The sequence below is a fragment of the Mugil cephalus genome, chromosome 2 (assembly GCF_022458985.1).
Source record: "Mugil cephalus isolate CIBA_MC_2020 chromosome 2, CIBA_Mcephalus_1.1, whole genome shotgun sequence".
In the NCBI taxonomy this organism is placed as follows: domain Eukaryota; kingdom Metazoa; phylum Chordata; class Actinopteri; order Mugiliformes; family Mugilidae; genus Mugil; species Mugil cephalus.
In genome coordinates this window covers 11,079,463-11,100,593 of record NC_061771.1, presented here as the reverse complement: position 1 = coordinate 11,100,593, position 21,131 = coordinate 11,079,463, and the positions used below count along the sequence as shown (strand labels likewise).

Below are 21,131 nucleotides of genomic sequence, written 5' to 3'. Positions count from 1 at the left end.
GTTCTTCATCTTGGGTTTTATGAAAATAGACGGTAAATTACAACCTCATAGTGATAATTCAGCACACGCTGATGTGTTGAGGAGGAGGAGCCCAACGGAAACAGAAACCATAAATATACCTGATCTGCATTTCACAGGGTAGAAACCACCAGGAATATTTCATGAATTGTTCAATACTGTAAATTCAATGTGTGTTTTCTGCATTTGATCTTGTTGCACTGGCTTTACGTTTCATGTTGTGTTTTTGTACTGTGCATTTACACTGTAGTTCAGAATGAATGGATACTGTGTTTGAAATGAAACAACAGGAATATCTATGTCACAAACAATGTGAGTCTGACCTCTGTCGCTGTCGTACAGATAGGCAAACTTTTCCCATTTGTAGTACTCCACCAGTGACACCAGTGGCCCCTTGATGTCCGGCCTCATTTGGAGAACAAACTGATTCATTCCTTCTGCCGGGAAAGAAGGTGTGATGAAGGAGACATGAAGTGTTTCACAAAACGATGTGATGGTGTTGACCGACTTCTTGTCGTAGAAGCCAAAAATGGCGTAGACGCCTCGAGAGAACTGGGAGCAAACTGGGAGAAGGAGACACAGAGAGTGATTTTAATAAAGCATTCAAGGAACAGACGCACTGAGAGAACAAAACACAGGACATGTGAGTAATACTCTGTGAGAAAGTTAAAATAACATTTAACTATGATGACATTAAGATTTCTATACAGCTGATAACGAATTACAGTTTAAAGTCAATATATATACAGTATGTGTCTGGACTGAGGTGAAAATGTGTGGAAATAGACACAATAAACATAAAAGGATTAGTGTTTAATTGATAACACTTGGAACATTATTTAAAATAAGTAAAGCACACTCACAGCAGTTGGTAACAGCGAAGCTGTTGGCTACCTCCAGGTTATCTATATGTGGAGTCAGTCTGAAATCTGTCATCCCGAACTGAAACATCCCAACTCTGAATGCGCTATACTCCTGATCTGCGCCCCTCGGGAACAGACCACCTGTGACAGACACACAGACAGAGAGACAGGTCAGACAGACAGAAACAGGAAAGTAAGAAGAGAAACAGATCATCTAGAAACCTCCAGAGCAGGATTACATAGACAGACGTGTCCTTTAGAGAAGATTTGTGTGTGTAACATGTATGTGATAAAATCCACTGAGCCTCTGTTGTGGGATGTGGGCACACAATAATTGTAACTATACTGCAGTAATGTTTCTACAGTAAAACAGTACAAGCATTTGCAACAACTGCTGAGATACTACAGCTACTAGTTTCAGTCATTCAAACAATATACAAAACCGTACAGACGCTTTTCAAACATCCAGCTGCTATAGATGGTCTAGTTTAAATATAACAGGATAGCATCCATTAGTTCATAAAGGCCAGAGGAAATAAACACAACACAAGTATTTAGTGTCAAAACATGTCAAAATAAAGGACATTCATCTCCTTAGTTGTGACATGTATTTTTTTCCCCGCTGGCTGTTCCACATGTGTGGCCCTCAGCCTTTTTTTCCTGCACAGTTCAACAGCAGCTCTGGGCCTGTTTGTTAAGATGAGTGAGGTTAAATTAAGGAGCAGTTCTGGTACTGCACAGATTTATGAACCTGAAAAACACCTCAAGCTTTTACAAACAACTCTTATTTTGCTAATATGTGACAGACAATTGTCCTGTTACAATGTTAGTAGCAGCACAAGTTTGTATTGAACGTTAATAGTTGTCCATAGAAGACAATAAAGAGTCATGGTCATGGAAACTCATTACACTGTTTATATGTGTTAGAAGTGGCGAAAAATGATACATTTCATGGGTAATTTTGGCAAGCAGATGTAGCAAGCATATAGCAAGCATATATCCAGATGTACAGTACACAAAAACCTTTTGGAGCACATCCTGAACCTGCATCGAGTCAGCGATTTAGAATTTTATTGTGCAATACTGTTTACTGCGCTTTTAAAAAATACAGATTTGAAATTTGTTCCATCGTGTATCTTCATTACATTTCATTTTGTGGAGATGTCAAGGCAGCGCTGGGAAACCTGACACTGAGAAATCCAGAGCTCTGCATTTACGTTTCCTCCTCCATCTTTACTGTGGCTCCCCGTTCACAGCTGACTGGCTAACAGTCAAGGCATTTTATTCAGGTAAAACCAAAGACTACAAAGAGGTGAAAAGAAATATCTGCAAAATTTAAAGTACAGAAGAAGAAGAAGTCAAAATAAAAAAAACAGCATCTCTCAAACTGATTTTAACGCCAAAAAATGAATACTTGGTTTTAAGAGGGGCTTTAAAAACAGATGGTGTCTGGCTGTGTGTGGAGGTAAACAGTAAATCACTCCCTGTCCTTCAGCCTTGTCCTCGGGACAGCCAGAAGACAGTCTGCAGACCTGAGCGACCTTAACGGGACGAGTGGTTGTAGGAGATCAGAGAGATATGTAGGAGCCAGACCATTAAATGATTTAGAAGCGAACACTAAAATCTTAAAATCAACCCTAAAATATACTGGGAGCCAGTGAAGGGAGGCCGGGACGGGGCGGGGGGAAATGTGCTGCTCTCGTCTGTGTGTTTGTGTTAAAATATGAGCTGCGGAGAGGAATGGTTAACACCATAGAAAATGTCTCCTAGCAGCTCTTTATCTGCAGCTCTGCACCACAGCATTGAAAACACCGCTGCTCTATCCTGGCCCGCTGGTAACCAGCTCAGTCTCTGGACAAACTCAAAAACAAGAGAAGGAGGGAGACCCCCTAGACACCACTGTAACTTAAGTACCTTTATTTTCTATCTACAAACACAAACACAATGCACTGCCTATGATGATTTATTTAAATGACTTATTATAACATTTAGAGGACCCCAACTACTCACGGGAGAAATATTTTATGAATACGTTTTCCAGAGTCTCAACCACTTTAACAGGACAGTGTTTGTCTGTGTCTGTTTTTTTACCACTGTCTTCCAGACGCATCCATTGAAGGTATCCCCATCATCTGACCAGTTACAAACAAAGCTCACATACCTCGGTCACATTTATTTTCACATACTGACCCTTAACATGACACAAAACAGATCAGAACAGAATATGACACCATTTGTCAGTTTGTTGACACAAAAAGAATGTTACTCAACTGAGATCAGAAAACTGCACACATTCAAACATTATTATGTATTTACTGAAGAACAGTAAATACCTTCCCTTTCATCACTGATATGTGCGATTGTTTGTTCAGTTTGCATGTTCTCCATGCGCCTGCCTGCGTTCTCTATCCATGCTCCAGTTTCCCCCCACAGTCCAAAGACATGGCTGTTAGGTCAACCAGTGATGCTACATCGGCCGTAGATGTGCATGTGAGTGTGAATGGTTGTCTCTCTGAGACAGCCCCGTGAGACACTGGTGACTAGTCCAGGATGAACCCCACCTCTCATCAAATGACATCTGGGACAGGCTCCAGTCCCCAACCCAGGGGATAAGTAGTAACTGACAATAACTCAATGAATGAATGAATGAATGAATGTGGTGGCAGGTGTCGTGCAAACTGGCAATTAAGCTTATACGTTGGCTCCTGAGAATAACCAAATGACTTCTCTTTACGGCTGATCTACCTGAATCCCCAGTTCATTTGCTGAAATAACAGAATCTATTGCAGCCGTGACAATTACATGAAGATTGACATTAGGCAGCTGGATGTTGCTTCAACCATTTTTAAAATACATGCATCTTTGGACTATAAGTGCAGTGATTTAATTATGTTACTCATAAGTTACTCATTCCTTTAAAAAAACATTGTCAGTGTTGCTTTACATACCATTAGCTTAGCGCTAGTGTCAGGTCTGAACAGACAAAAACCCACAAACAAGTAGCAGCAAAGTCACAAATGTCACATGGCCCTCAAACTGCCAGGAAGGAGTCCACAAATGTACAAGTGTGTAGTAATGGATCCACGAATGCATCACTATCAACTGCAAGTGGTATTTTTTAATACCACTTTCCACTAGCAATACATTTTTTTGTGCTCAAATAATAGGTTATACAGATATTTACAAATCAATTTGTATTTTCATGAAAATTACTTTACACAAATTAGACATCGTTGGGCTGAAAGACCCAACGATGTAAATGGTCTTGCTCTTATATAGCGCTTTTCTACCTACTCAAAGGTATTAAAGAGCTTTTACAGTCAGAGTCACATCCACCCATTCGCTCACACAAGCACACACACATTGACACACCAGCGCCAGTTGCACTGGGAGCAACTGGGGGTTCAGTGTCTTGCTCAAGGACACTTCGGGATATGGCACACTCAGGGGATCGAACCGCTAATGGACAAGCCACTCTACCTACTGAGCCAAAGCCGCCTGAGAGAAATTTGTCCTCCCTGTTTTTGTCCTTTTTGCTTATAAATTGAATAACCACTGAAACACGTATAGTTAATATTGTCAAATGCTGTTCATTGTGTGTAACCAGCATGTACTCACAGGAACATTGGTTTTACAATCCATTTTCTTTCTGGTCATTTTAAAACATGCGTTGGAGAGGAAGAAAGAGAAATATATTCACTAGATTCTACCGAAGCAAAGCTGAAGCACTCGTGGTGGAGATGTCCAAATTAGGTCATTTTTTTCCTTTGCCCTAATTGGAGAGGCTGAGACTTGGCCATGTAGGCAAGTATGGCAGTGAAGCAGCATCATTGGCCGCTGTGACTGACAAGTCTGAACATGCTCCTTGAGTTTCTGTCATCAGATACGAGGTCACTATTATATTAGTCGGGACATTACACCATCTCCTACTCAATACAGAGGAGTAGGCAACAAAGTAATGTAACTGACCCACAGAGTAACCATGGCTCTTAGAAAGCAGCAGTAATTTTACAGTATATATCAGGTCAGAATGTGAGGCAAAATGTTGTTGATAATCTTTTTCCTCAGTGCAGGGTGAAGAATCTGTGTTTTCATTACTAGTGTTGCCAGATCTGGCTGCTTTGAGTTTTATTTTGCAGAGAAAACAAAACAAAACAAAACAAAAAATAAAAAAAAAAGTAAAAAAAATCAACTAAGGGTTGGTTTGGAATCAATTTAGCAGTTTTTGTTGATGCCAATTCAAACCAAGGATGTGTGTGTGTGTTTGTGTGTGTGTGTGTGTAGCAGAGCTCCATCTGCTTATCTTTGTGGTGATGCCATCTAATAGCAGCTCTATTATTAGGTCTATTAAGTTTGCCTTTTAAAATGACTCAAAACATCCTCTGTTGCCCTCAAGTCTTCAGGAAGGCTGTAACAGAGACGCGGGCCACGTTAATTAAAACGCTCTGACTGGGTATAATTAAAAGGCCACTACTGAAGGACCTATGGGTTCAAGTAGTTTCATATAGTATGTGGGTGGGAACAAATGAACTGATACTTGGAACTACAGTTGATCCCCTTCATCTTCCGTGCTGTGCTGGTTTTGCACAGTTTTACGGAGGCTTTTTTAACGGCAATGTGTTCAATCTCGGTCTCATTCTACCCGAACATATTTTTCCACATGGTTTTTGGAGGCTGGATATACTTGATGGCCATGTTTAGCCAGGATGTGGATTACTGTCAGGAAAAGGCTTGCCTCTCTGTTCCATAATCCAGACAGATGAAAGCGCTGTGGACTATTTCAGGAGCTCGAAAACGACTCGAGAACAGATGCTGATTGCGATGCCAATGTCTGGGATGTCAGTGCTGTTTTCAAGCAGTTGGTTGCTGCGCATATAGACTTATAAGACTACATCACATATACATGTCATTACTGTTGTTGTAAGTGGGAGTAAGCAACCTTTAGCAGTGGATATGAATGTTCTGGGCTCTAACCTACTGGCCAGCTGGGGGGTTTCCCTCATATAAACATGCATATGCGTTATGAGTGTGAGTGGTGAGCCTTTACAGGAAAATACAGCTATATTTCACAAGCCATTACGGTTAAATCGTACTCAACACACTATGCACAGTAATTAATGACAGAATATAGTAATAAAAACTGCTGCCTCATCTCTGAACTCTCTTCACTGGACACCGATACTGTGTTTCTAAAAGGGAGAAGGTGATTAACAGACAACTTCACTACCGATTACACACCAGGGCAGCCACCCATGTATTTATGGACTCCCCAAAACGCTCAAGGACGGAGCCCCACTCAGACCTATCATCTGCCAGGTAGGTAGGTTTAAGGCTGGACCCAAGCGCAGGATGAAAGAGAGATGAGGCCGGGGTTCAAACAAAAAGGCTGTTTATGGAGAAAACAGAAGGCAAGTAAATACAAAACACAAAAATCAAAGAATTATGGACGAGGCATGGACACAAAAACCTAGAGACTTGACATGGGGACAAAAAAAGCATGGCATGGGGACAAAAACGATGCAACAGGGGACAAAGGGTAAGCAGGGCCATATACACACACACACATGGGCCGAGGTATGATGAGACACAGGTGAAACAAATCAGGGCAATCACACGGGGAGAAACCAATCGGCAGTCAAGGAGGGGAACACACAGGGAGTAACACAAAACAGGACCAAAGAACTTAACAAAATAAAACAGGACACTCAAACATAATGGAACAAGACAGACACAGAACCACAACATCATCAGCAGCATTAACCCTGTCACATAGAACGTGGCCAAGCACCTCAAATCATTCAAAACTCTGTGGACTTTGTTAACAAGGTCAGGGACATCAACCTGGACCCAGACAAAACCGTAATATCATCTGATGTTAACGCACCGTTCATGTGCATTCCCACCACAGAGGCCTCAAACGTAGTAAGAGAAACACGACTAAAGGACGACACACCGGCCGACAGAACCAACCTCAGCCCAGACTAAATGTGCCCAAGCACACTTTCCCCCTAAAGTCTGGATTCTATAGCCAGCGTGAGTGCATTGTACATGGGTGCAGCGCGCTTCCCTGGCACGGTGCGGTTGAAAGAGGTGGACTCCAGCATGCGTACAAGCGCACAAGCGCTTAAGTAAGCGACTCGTGAAACGTAAACGTGACCTAGAAAGCAAGTGACCATGCCTCCATCACAACAACAACGGTAGCAGCAAATGCTGTCTCAGTATAGGACATATATCTTGTTATTTCTTTCCAGACAATTCCAAGTCAAAATATATATGTACAGCACACACACCGATCAGGCATAACATTATGACCACTGTCGGGTGAAGTAACATTTCTCCTGACATTGACCATCTTGTGACAATTCAGCGTTCTGCTGGTAAACGTCTGGACCTGGCATTCATGAGGATGTTATTAAGACATGTAGCTCACACCTAGACCAGACCAGACATGTACACACAAAAACAGTTTAGGAACAACTCAAAAAACAGGAGCTGACCTGGCCTCCAAATTCATTTAAGCAGAAAATAGAAACAATCAGTGAACTTGAGCAGGAAAGTAGTTTTAACGTCAGTAAAACAAATTTATTCTGACTGATCCCCTCTCTCCATTAATAATTTGAAGGATGAAATGTGCACGTCTCTCCCACTTTGGATTGGATTGGACGGATGCATGATGCATGCTTTGCGCTGCATGCATGCTGCCCCATGCTTGCACCCCTGGAAACAGCTGTAAGCAGCAAACGTTACTTCAGCTCCGGTTAACATTGTGTGACAGAAATATGGATAACGTCTCCTCTCTTTAATAACCCATCACAGATCTGTGGGTGTCACAGATTTCTGCAGGATGACGGTCAGATTTACCAGTGACTGTGATGAAAATGGAGGAGACCACATGGTAATCATCATAACAAAAATGGGAAAATAAGAGCGAGTGACAGTGCACACACGCAGGCGACAGTGAAGACGCAGCCTGTGGATTTCGACCGCCTGCCTGAGACTCCTGTCTGCGGTGCAGGTAAGACACTGGAATTAAATCTCTACTGTTGCGTTTAAATTATGTATTAAAATACTGTGTAGCATTAGCGGGGAAAGCTACTAAGGTACTATGAGGGCTTTGGCCCCTGCAAATGTTATTAGAGATGCACAACGTGTCTGAAAGCCTACGGCAGCTGCAAAGCTCACCAGAAATACACTCACCCCCTTTTCTCTCCTAGTGAACGTATTTTCAGCTGAAATCATCATCAAAATCTGTGCCACGCTAGAAAAATAATAAAAACACACTGACTAGACAAAGTAGTCATTTTAATATTTAAGGTGTGATGACAGACAGACCTCAACAAAGGCACTGCGTAACATATCAGGAAAAATTCCAGCTTGTAAGTTGTCCACAGCTGCCACTTGTCCGTGACTTTTTTGGGGGAAAAAAAATAAAATATGTCATCTCTCTGAAAGAAAGTGAGTCAGAAACCTGGTAGCTTCATGTATAAATAAAGTCAGTTTAACATTTGAATGTGTGATTAGCTACAGTGCAGCAGGAGTTACGTAACGACGAAGGTTTAAAATGAAAATACAAAACCTGAAAGGAGTTAATGTTTTCATTGTGGGAGTCAAGTGGCTTGTGGCTACAGATATAAATATATATAGACTCCAGCAACTCCTGCGACCCTAGTGAGGATAAGCTGTAGAGGAAGATGAAATGTGTTACATGTTCAATGTGCTGCCTGTATAGTGAGTGAAAGAGGAGGGGCTGCTTGTCTATCCATCATTTGCAAAATGCTCTGCCACTCAAAGAAATACGCCTAATCCTCATTCTATTGTAAATGATAATTAAGAAACAACAACTGTTTCATTTTTGTGTCGTCAGATGATTAAAACAGAATTCACTCGACTTCTCTTCACTGGATGAAACCAGCAATGTGTGCAGAGCTCTGCCACCACACAGTGCAGAGATTTGATAGACAGCAAACGACTCAAAGCGAGAGAAGTTATTAATCCGGGGCCTGTTTGGATCACAGCAAATACGGGCGATGCCTCCATTTATTCAGTGCAGAATATCTCATTATTTGCCCAAATTAAATTATCGTTTGCTTGAGGTTTTATTCTTTTCTGATGACATTTTTTTGCAAAATAAAAGAATAAGTATAAGCTGCAGGAATGTAGCATTGAGCAGTCAGTGTGAGACCATTCACATGATCAATAACTACATTAAATGTACATACTCACTGTTCAACTCTATATATATGCTCTTACCCTTTAATTTTTTATCATTTTCTAAAGTCTAATTCATGCTGTACAGTTTCATTTTTTTACGCTTATATTTTTGTGCTTATTTAAGTTTTGTGTTTTTGTACAAGTGAGCAAATTGACCAGAGTCTAATTCCTTCTATGTGCACACATAATAAAGCTGATTCTGATTCTGATAACACACACGCCTACACCTACAAGAGCACATTCCCCACGCAGTTGCAGTGTTCTAATTGGCGGAGTATAACGCTTGCACATAAGCACAAAAATTATGATATTTTTTATTTTGTGCTCATGTGCAAGCATGTTACTCCCCCAGTGAGAACACTGCAGCAGCAGCAGCAGCAGTTAAATCTGGAGGCCTCTCGTTACTGACAGCAAAATAAGGAGCAGAGGCCCACAGGGAGACGATGAATGGGAGGAAGGAGGACAGCTTACCTAACAACAATTTAAATACATGGATGAATTCAATAGTTGAAGGGGAAAACGTCGCGGAAAGGTATACATATAAAAAAAATAATAATAACATACCAATCTGGACGCTCGGGGAGCCGCACAACGCCTCGCGCCATAAGAGTGCCACCACCAACAGCATCTTCATGGTCGTAATGTTCGGGCTTCTCACACGACGCCGCAGCAGCCTCGTCAGGTTGCGATGCCTACCGAAACATCACCTCCATCAAACGCGGCGCAGGCTCATGCATGCGTCATTCCAGGTCTGCCTGCCGGGGGAGCGTCCAGAGCTCAGGCTGTCTCTCTGTCTGTCTGCGGAGGCTCCGTCCTCCTGGAGCTTTGAGGTGTGCGCGCCGCCGCTGCTGCTGCCGCTGGACCACAGAAGGCGCGTGCCTCGGAAGCACGGGAATACCGAGGAGGCACGAGAGGAAAGACGAGAATAGCCGTCAACGCAAAGCAGCGTCTAGGGGATTAATATCGTTAGCCTAATAGTGTAATTGCTCTAAATGTATTGTTTTACTTACTGTTACGATATCAATAATATCAATGCGCTTTCTAATGTTTTCCTTATCTTACACTAACGATATGAGACTACAGATGACAGTTCAGGAACTCAGACGCAAGCCAATATATTCAAAGACAGTCAGCCGCTAATATTACGTGGAAGACTAGTGCACAACTGCCCCATCTCTGTTTACTCTCTAAAGTGACACATGTGATAATTCCTACGTGTAAGAATTATACAGATGTATGCTAATATTTTCAAATGCATAAAATGGCGTCTATTTTGCATAATCCTTATCATCCAAGGGCAGTATTAAAAATATGGCAGCTTTGTAATTACCCTTCCAGTCTGAATGTTTTCAAAGGTGGGTGGATTTTATGGTTATTTTTAGTTGTACTTTAGTATTTGTTCACAACCTAATTAACATCCTTGTTTTAAGACCAAAGTTTGTGCTGATCCAAATACACTTGGTCTTTAGAAATACAAGCTCAAATAGTGACGTGCTCATTCTCTTTATACTCTTCGCTCGGTCGTTTAGTTTGAACTATATCTCAGCAGATTAGGTCTTGGACAGCAAGAGTAGGAATGAGAGTGAGTGGACCAATACAATGCTATTTTATTTTCTAATACAATTTTAGCGTAAGTCCAAACATGTGACTGAATTTTTCACTGAGAGCCCCTCAGACTAATGGTTAAAGAGAGAGCAACTGGTACATTCACTCCTCTTGTTGCTGTGCTGTGAGCTATCCTGCTGCACAAGTGGTGATGAGTGAATGTTTCCAGTTGACTGCCTTATGTTTGTGTGATAAGCCCCACATTATTACCCTCTCCCGGAGTCAAAACACTGCCCATCGGTATAACTTTGTTTTATAGTGCTAATTTCATCCATTGTGTTTTATTGCTTGCACCCCGCTACTTCTGCTCCTTTTCCTCATGCTGCTGTTTAGCCTTGAGCTGTCTTTGTGTCTCGTCTGCTTTGCTGACACCAGGCTGTTTGTCCTGTGTTTGTGGCAAGTTTCTCTTTTGAGTTTGTCTAATGTTGTAGTTCGCTTCTCTGCTTGATGCATTGACTGAATAATTACTGGCTTTGATAACTGGATTTGAGTTTTGATATTCAAGATTGTTTCACTCTTGGTTTGAGCTGTAGTTCTGTGTTTGCGTGGTTAATCTTTTTTTTTTCTTTTTTTTTTAAAAACACTACAAATTATATCACACGATTTGTGCTAAAACAAAGTCTGCATCTCACAGGGACAACCTCATTTGAGTCAGAAATCATATAACTATTGGGCTACCTTGGTGAGCATTTGTGTTGCATTCAAAGTTTTTAGAGGGAATTGTCTCCTACATTTGTCACTGAACGTATTGCACAGAAAGCGAACTTGTTACCACTGGTGCTTATACAAGTCAGAAGCAACAAAGTTCCAAACACGAGGCAAAGCAGAGCAGCTGGGGTGAGTAAGAACGTATATTTGGGTCCCAGATTCTTCCCACACGGCCTATGTGCAGTTCCAGTGAAAACATAGGTGTATGGAAGATTGAAAGTCCATGAACATCAGTGGATGTACTTCACGATCAAACTTGAGGTGGTGATGGACTTGTCAAGTCCAAACTACCACGTATGGAAGTCTGAAGTTTACATACTTGGTATTGATAACCCAACATTACCACAAAGGAGGAAATCACAGACAGGAAGTAAAGCAAGACAAGAAATAAACTTTCAATATGAAAAGGGGAACACAAACAACCATAGAGGATGGAAAAGGGCAAATAAAACTAATAAAACAAATAAAAGAAAATCCTAAACTCAGTAACAGTGTGACAACAGAACTGCCTGAAATCATTGATAAAAATCGACATATCCAGTGATATGATCATTCTAGTGTGAGTTGCCCTTACATGCACAAAAAAATGCACATACACAAGCTCGTCATTACGAATCGGCTATGGTTGTAGGTTCTTCAGGTTTAAAATTCACAAGGGGAGTTGCTGAGAGGTCATAAAGCAGCACGTAGATGATTGTATTATCAAGATGTTTAATGCATTAGTAACAATCCACCGTAAACAGCTTCTATGAATTGAAAGACCCTGTAGCCTCAGGGCGAAGTCACTATTCAGGGCAAGTCCATCCTCAGGGAACTCACTGTGGATAATGGCAACTGGGATACTCCACTGCCCCAGGAGATGGAGGAGTAGTGAACTGTGTGATCTCTCAACCACCAGAACATAGACGTTTCACCTTCACGAGCAGTGAACAGAGAGTTGTGTCTGATGGAGCAAGTAAAGCCAATGGACCAGTAGCTTACTTGAAGATAACTTATTCAGACAGGAACTGTCAGGTTAGCTTTGTCAGGTTATCATGGCCAAGGTCCCACACTAACTAACCACTATGTCATCCATGTGACATGCTTAACTAAGAGGAAACACTGCATTTTGGAGAAATATTACAGTGTTTTCAATGGTGACAAATTACAATGAGTTATTCAAAAGCAAAAGTAGAGGCCGTTGTTACCAAATACCGGTCGGATTTACCAAACTTTGGGAGAAAGAGAGTGTTGGAAGTAATCCCTGGGTTTTTATGTAAATGATGCTCTGACAACAGTCTCATTAACTGCACTCTCCCCCATCAGCTGTGCTAGTTTAATTTGTGTTAGCTTTAGAGATACAGCAAATTCAACACGTTCATAACAGTTAAATAATATAAAACCTCTTCTCACTTGTCAAATGGTATTCCCCTTTGCTTGGTTTTGGTGTTTCTTTCAGGTGGAAATCAATAAGCAGCACAAAACTCATTTTAGGTCATTTTAGTCAGTCAGATGCACTGACTACAGTCTGACCGCTGGTCAGAGCCCCTGCCCAAGATGGCGGCCACGTTGATATGTCTGACAAGCCTGAATGCAGCATCTAGCGTATATATGTGCACGCCCGCCGACAGGGGGGGATAAACGGGTCTGTTGTCCCGGGCCCAGGGTAGGCGGGGGGGGGCCCTCATTAAATTATGGAATAATTAAAAAAAGAAAATTAAAATAGGCCAATATTTGTGGAGAAAATATGTAATATTTAAGTTACATAAAAGCTTTTTATTAGTTTTCTTCGTAATTGTCATAGAAATAGTGGCCAAGAACCCCCCCACCCCCAACACAAAAATGGTTTAACCACTGATCAAAGTTTGACATCATTTGATTTGAAGTTCAGTACGCTCAAAATGTCCGGTCGGCACAAGTCCGGTGCTCAGAAAACAAAGGAAAACAGAAAAAGAGAAGAAGAAAATAAAGGGCTCGGATTTTCTGAGTAAATATTTAAAAAAGAAAGGTGAAGCTGGAACGAGTCAAGTCAGCGTAGAGCAAAGTAAGAAACAGCGCAGCCAACGTTTACCAGCCTTGTAATGTTAACGTCCGTTAGCTTGTATTAAAGCCTGAAACAACACGTTATCTTTGACAGAAACAGTTGAGTTTGGTAGCTCCGTCAGACAAGATGAGACAGAGGCGGTTTGATGCGGGAGGGGCCCGCTGCCCCGTCGGAGAGTCTGAGCAGGATGAATCAGAGACTGATGATGATGATCACACATGTAATTTCAGCGACCAACTAAAATGACGGACTCTGACAGAGTGAACATCGTACATGTGATGGCAAAACGAGCGCCTTTTTCAGAGAGGGCAAAGGAATTCCCAGCAGATGCAGATGGCAGGTAATTCCCAAACGATCTGACATATTCCACGTCCCACAGTGGCAGCGAAAAAATCGATAGGGACTGGATAGTATATAGAAGCTCAAAAAAGGCCTTATTTTGCCTACCATGCTTGCTGTTCTCCTTTGAAGTAGAGAAAAGGTCAACTAGTGCACTAAATTCCACAGATGGGACAGAAATATCGAATATAAAATACAGAAAGCAGAGAACAATCACTAGGTAGGGGGTCAGTGCTATGATAACGGAGCTAACATGGCAGGAATAGTGAGAGGAGTGCAAACTCGCATACTGAATAAAAATCCCTTGGCTACTCACCATGTGCATCTCACATTAAACCTAGTTGGTGTCCATGCAGCCCGGGCCTGCCCACAAATACATATATTCTTTGGCTTCATCAATCAGCTGTACAAACTATTCAGTGGCAGCCCTCACCGATGGGAAATCTTACCAAGAGTTTTGTGTTGTTCTCTGCACAACTTGTCTGACACACGATGGTGTGCGCAGATAGAGGCAGTGCCCCAGCGGCAAAACATTTGCCTGGTGTGATCCAGGCATTAGACACCTTTATCACAACAGGTAACCTCACCAGTGAAGCCAAAGCTGAAGCACAGAGTCTAAAGACCTACTTTCAGTCCTTTAATGCAGTTTTGCTCCTCACTTTTTGGGTCAAGGTGTTACAATGCATAGAGGATAGAAATCTTACCAGCCAGTCCTCAGCCATCTCACTAGATGTACAAGCTGTCAATATAAAGGAAGTGGAGGAGGAGATTGCCTGCATGTGTGCATCATGGGACAGTTTTCAACTGCTGTTGCCAAGTCCATGGGCATCAAATCCCAGTTAGAATTAGGACAGAGAAAGAGGAAGCATTTCTTTGATGAGCCAGAAAAGCAATGGACAGAAGAGCAAAGCCCAGAGACCCAATTCAGAGACAGAGTGTTTCATCTTGCAATAGACAGCATAATGGACAGTATAATCTCTCAACTACATGCACGGTTCTCAACAATGCAGCAGATATGTGATGAGTTCTGCATCCTGTGGAAATTCAGAAATATGCCACAGGGCACGATCAGTGCATCAAGCTCAAAGCTCTCTGAGAAATGACTTCACAGAGTCCCTTGAAGACCAAATTCAAAGAAAATATATACTGCAACTTTTGAAGACGGCCTTGGACCTCTGGAGCTACTTAATGCCATATACACAATGGGACTACAGAGCATTTATGCCTGTGACTGTGGCTGGAGGTGAGCGGGCCTTCAGTAAAATGAAGATAATAAAAAAAACTACTTGCGCAATGCAATGGCAATGCTCTCCATAGAGCGTCAACCTGCCAAGAAGATGCACGAGAAAAGTTCGGCGCATGGCATTAGGAGTTAAAATCTAAACATGTCACACCAGCAGTAGCCTAAAATACAATGTTAAATATTCATTTATTTCCTGCTAGCGTCAGAATTCCAGTACATATGAAGAGTGTATTTGGCAACAGCTTATGTGTAGTTTGTTAATGTTAACCATTTTTGTCAAAGCCTGTCACTTGTCATTTGCAGAGATTGATGTGAGGATCTAAGATTATCTCGTCCCGGGCCCAGGCAAGACTGTCAGCTGGTCCGGTCACAGCACCATGTGTGTACAGGTGCTGCAGGATGGACACGGATACAGGGACCGTGTCACTCAGTTTAATCTTGTAAATCAAACTTTCAGGCCGAATTCAGTTTTCCCTCTATTGACGTAAACAACGTATAGTGATGAGAGACAGAGAGACGGGCCGCGGCTGCTTCCTGACCCACGACCTTCTCTCTCCCTTTGACCGCCGGAGTACAACAGCACCCTCTCAATGTCTGAATCAGATGTTCAGAAGCCATGTGCGCCCGCATATAATCAAAATGATGATCTTTATATAAAGGTATTTATTAAAATTGGGCACCCACGGGCAAAAATATAAATCGGCGCCTATGCTTACGTTACACATTGACTTTATTATAGACATGCATTTTTCCCGCTAATCTTAATATACAACTTCAACAAATAAATACATACATTTTGTCGTTTGCTATGTTCAGATCCAATGATTGTCTGCCTTTATCCCGTAATGGCTTTGTATGTAAACATCACTTTTCATGTCCTTTCATATTACAAGCACTACGCACAATGCACAATTATCAAAACTCTACTAATAGCTCATATGATTTCATTAGTATATGTGTATATACACATATAAATAATATCATAAAAAACAGAGGCAATAACACAAGTGACAACTGTGACAGCCTCCAGGGCTGGCCTTAGGTTGTGGGATGGGAGGTTGTCATTCTGTGTTGCAGGAACCTGGGAGGTGGAGCTGCAGCTGCATCATCAGATGCAGCACACCTGAAGAAGCTCTCTCTCTCCTTTTATTGTTATGTGTACAACGTTAATGTTTATACTACCATTAAGAAATAATTTTTACCTTACTCTTTAGATGTGGCTTTAACAGGTTTAGCCATTTGGCCATACCTGCTGTTTGCAGAGATGAAGTCACACTGAAAGAAATGTATTCTAGTAAGCAATATGGCAACCTTTGCTTCCAAGCAATAAATCAGGATCTTGCAAAAACAAGACGACAAGAGAAGAGGCTGGAATTTGTCATACCATTGGAAAAAGGCCGCTTCACAAACTGAACATGGCTTTATACATTATGATTGTCATTATTGCATAATGCCATATCCCTCTTCCACTTATTTGCCCTCAAAATGCTCTTGCTTTCAAACACCACTCTCACCATTGTATTAAGAATTTACAATGTTCATATAACATATACAAGACCTACAATGTACACAAAAATACACTACATTAACTGATCTACTCAACTAAATAACTAGATATTTAATTCAAGAAAAACCATGACATAATATTGAGTATTCACACAAAGTCTTTATTTAAATAACACTACGTATAACAAAATAGAACCATACAAATTGTTTTAAATAGCACTCAAACACTTATAGAAGTGCACCATAACTATCTTCCCAAGATACCGTTTTAACTGAAAAGGCTTTACATACAAGGATTACAAATTTACATATTCCACCAAAGGAAGCTGCAACACGTCCCCATCATACATCATATCCACAAAAAAATTACAAATCTACATCAAATTTGTCTTCCTCCTCAAATTGACCACTGCTTGCACACTGGGCATTGTCTGCTTGTGCCTTCTGTCTTTGTCCATGTAACTTTGCCTCTGACCTCTCAGCTTCGTGTGAAACTGTCGCATCATCACGGGTCAGTTTGATTAACAACACTGTTTGGAGTCGACTTCCAACTCCACGCTTCCCGCGCAGGCCAGCTTCCAGTCTATGGCATCGATGTCAATGGCAGCACCGGCCATCTGCATCTCCTGCTCGATGTGGAATATGCAGTTTCCCACCGTACAACACTCATCGTTGCAGCATATTACACTTTTCACATCGATGGCCTTCACTCTTGTCATTAAATTTCCCTTGACTGCCGCGGCATAACACACAGTGATATGTTGCCACAACATCTGAGCGAATGACACGGTCACAAATATTGTGGCATATTTTCTTAACGAATATGCAGTTTTTTAACACAACACACACAAAATATAAGACTTGTTGCATTAAAAGAACGAATAGACGTGAACTGTCTGACGTGAAGTCCATTACTTTCTGATAATGGACACCTCGAAAACCGTTAACCCACTTATATCATGGTCGCTTACTAAATAAATAAATATTCGGTCAATTATTGATAAATTTAATGTTGTTTTTACTGTTTAAATCAAACCTTTTTCACAGGAAGCGGCTTAGCGGACTATTTAACCGTATATTACGTGATAGAAAGATAGATAGATCATTTCAGAAGGCCAGTGCACTTATTACCGCATATGTCCAGAGGATCATGTGAAATTTCCACAGAGTCCACAGATAGTTTCCTAACAGTTTTTATTGTAAGAAATATTATCCACCATTCACTCTATTGTCGAGTTCCTCCATGTGTGGCATCTCTTCTTCTTTTCATATTCTCTAATCTCTTTCTCTTCTAATGCACCCCAGTCTTCAAAATGATCTAATTCACCAAGTAGGTTAAAGTTCACTAAAATAACTCAGTTTTTGTCAACTGTATTGCCGTGGTAAATAAACTGAAATAACGTATGTTCTGTATTTCTGTTGCCATGGTTACTACAGCGTTTAAGCCAGCGCAATCATTTAGAACTGTCTTTTTTTTTCTTTTTTTTACAGATATTTGTCTTAAAATATATGAAATATGTTGGAATGAGCCATTTGTACTTTTAACACGACTCTCAGAAATGTTCTTGTACCTTCAACACCAGGTTGAATCCTCCTCCTCTGTCTCTTTCTACTTTTGCAGACTAGCTGACTTTTTCTCTGTTTCCACCATGAGGTAAACCTGTTAGTTCTCCAATGATGTATTTAAAGAAATGGTTTACTGTGAACTTTGGTTCACGGCATCTGCCATCAGTTTTGATAAAGAGCAGATTGTGGGAGCAGGATGAGGGTAGAAGTAGATGTAGTCCATGTTTGTGTTAAACCACTGTCGGTGCTCCCCATGGTCCAGATGTGTCTGCACCGGCGCCACTCGCTGCCTCTTAGAGGTTTGTTCAGCTTCTTAAATTCAGATGCAGAAACTCATCAGTCCATTTAGCCTTGAACAAAACTGGTTTAAAACCAAACGCTGCTTCTTAACCTTGAAAATCTATTTGGCTGACTACAAAATAAGTTTTTTCATTTGCTTTTTGTGTCTTTAAATGAATGAATGAATGCAAATTATCCATTTGATCCACAGAAACATTCTTTTACCTTCAACACCAGGTCGAATCCTCCTCCTGTCTCTTCCTCTTTTTGCCCTGTAAAAAATCTAGCCACATTAGACTTTCCATCTTTTTATACTAACTGATTCAAGTCAAGGCTGTTTTCATTAACCATGTTTGATCTTCTAGTGTAATGATTTAACTATGAATGAGTTGAACATGAGCAGAGGGTACAGACATAATTGTCCTTAGACGACCAGTTGGGGTTTTCTATGATGTGGAGCAGCTTCTCCCTCTCTGCTTCTTCATAGTATTTTGTCTGCTCTTCTGTCAGTGTTAGTACACACTCTGACACACAATTGTCTGCTAAGGAGCACTACCAAACTATGGTTACCTTCATATAACAGTGCTTTGTGTGAAATGAAGAACTCACTCTGCAAACCTTTTGTCCCAGGACTTTGTTGAGTTCCCCACTGTTTAAGATGTTGAGTTCAGCCGCAACGTGAGGCCTCTGCTCCTTACAGTAAATCGTGAAGGCATTGAGCAGCTCGTTAACGTAGGGACCTCCTTCATCCTGATCCGTCCTCTTTCTCTTTCTATGTCAAAAACAAAGAATACAATGATTGATTGATTTACCCAGGTTGTCTGTACTGTGCTGCTCATTAAAGAGACTGTTTAAAGTTCACTTACGTTGACACCACGGGGGATGCACCAGAGTCTGAAGGTGGAAAACCAGACTGTGTGACTGTGACTTGTCCTTGGTACTTGATGGGAGAACAGTGGCCAACATTCAATCCTGGAAAAGCCTCCGGCAGAGGATTGAAGTCAAAGCTCTGAGTTTCCGTTGGCTGAAGTTGGCCACTGTTTTCTGTCCCAAGGACATAGTCTGGAGCAGGTGAAGGTGGAGATGTAGGAGGAGAGTAGATGGATGACGCTCCCGAAGTATCCTCCCACAACTGGGGATTGGCACCACCCCCAACCTCCTGTTCATCAAGCTCAGGAACTGCACTGTGATTAAAGAGACTTGTTAGACATAACACGATATTCATGAGGGTAGACAATGAACAGAGAGCTGGACACTTAACAAAACTGGCTAAAGCTAACATACGTCACTGAAGGTGCAGTGGAGTCTGGAGGACGGGGTGGAGATGGTGGTGGAGAGTAGGAAGATGTATCATCAGTCAGACACAGGGGAGTCGATAATCGCAAAGAAATCCGTGACTTGATGGTTTCGTGAGCTGGTTAGCTGCAGTTAATAGAAATAACTCAATTAGAAACAGCAGGAAAACTAAAACACACACACACACACACACACTTGAAACAAGAAGTGACTCGAGATACTTTCTGTCTTCACTACATTTGGGAGGAAAATACATTGAACTTGGTAGTTGTTGTATGGTGGTTATCTACAGGTAATAACTAAATAAATATCAGGAAGACTGAACACACAGTTTCAGACTCTATAACAATGTAACTGTGCTTTGTGTGAAATGAAGAATTCACTCCCCAAACCTTTTGTCCCACGACTTTGTTGAGTTCCCCACTGTTTGAGATGTTGAGTTCAGCCGCAACGTGAGGCCTCGTAAGGTAAATCATGAAGGCGTTTAGCGGCTTCTTAACGTAGGGAACTCCTTTGTCCTGGTGCGTCCCGTTCCTCTTTTTTCTCGTTAAGTCTGTTACTGACTGAAGTGTGAAACCAAGGAGGAAAGCTTCACATCTTTCTTTACTACATTTCTAAGGGAGATATATTTATTTCCCTGCATTTATTTGACAGCTTTTTCTACCAAATCTAACTTGTTTCACATCTGAACCGTAATAGGACATGTTGATAACAGACTGAACAAGGTAACAACATCAGTCCATCGAGGTAACGTGCACCAACACATGAAACAAGTCTGTGAATAACTTTAACTGATTAAAATCATGTAACTGCAGTTAAGCAAAGACGTTCAGTACTTACAGCGTCAGGTAGTCAGCAACGTTTCATGTTTGTCTTTTGAAGAAGGCTTTCTCAAGTGTGTTCACAGTGAAGTGTTCAGGAGAAAATTTTACTAGAGTTTAGAACTTTAATGGTGATGGTGTGAAGGTTCCATAGAATGTTGGTCTGTGATGTCATAGTTTAGGTCAGTCAGGGTCGGTGTTGCTGTTTATCAATAAAATTTACTTTATTTCCACTTTCTGACATTAACTTGTACTTGAGCTGCACTGAAATGAACAGTGATCACTTTGATTACAGCTCTTTAGTGTCAACTTCATGACACGTACAGTCAGCTTGTTAACATTTATGCTGATAATAATACGTTTTACAGCAATTTAACCCTCTGGGGTCCAGGGCTTTTGATTTTGTCATTATATTTCACCTTAACAACTGTTCAACCTTGCTTTGTTAGGTGTCATTTTTTTCAGCACAACCTCACCTGTTTGAATTTACAGTAATTTTTTCATTTTCCCATACTATATTGATACACTGGACCTAAAACCACGCAAAAAACATAAAATCCGAGTAGAAAAATGTTTGATTTTTTACTGTGAAAACCACAAACATGTGTAACGAACCATTTTTATAAATTAGAATATAAATATAAACTGTAAAC

General features: G+C 41.2%; 1 protein-coding gene and 1 long non-coding RNA gene across 3 annotated transcripts in view; both read right to left on the bottom strand.

The window, feature by feature from the left end:
• LOC125003900 (glutamate receptor 2-like) overlaps positions 1–10,161 on the bottom strand; it is a 30,790-nt gene extending 20,629 nt beyond the window's left edge. The window contains exons 1-3 of one of the 2 annotated variants that reach the window (XR_007112285.1): positions 9,657–10,161; positions 882–1,022; positions 342–581 (exon numbers count right to left, since the gene is read on the bottom strand). Coding sequence is in view for 1 of the 2 variants with exons in the window: in XM_047578148.1 (XP_047434104.1) it covers positions 342–581; positions 882–1,022; positions 9,657–9,726 (451 nt within the window). In the remaining variant the exon portion in view is untranslated. The remainder of the gene's footprint in view (positions 1–341; positions 582–881; positions 1,023–9,656) is intronic. The other variant, XM_047578148.1, reaches the window with a different exon arrangement.
• Positions 10,162–19,252: 9,091 nt separating this feature from the next.
• Positions 19,253–20,118, bottom strand: LOC125000429. Its single transcript, XR_007111324.1, has 3 exons — positions 20,050–20,118; positions 19,646–19,783; positions 19,253–19,545 (listed from the first exon to the last, which is right to left on the bottom strand). It is a non-coding gene; the product is annotated as an uncharacterized LOC125000429 (long non-coding RNA).
• Positions 20,119–21,131: the final 1,013 nt, after the last annotated feature.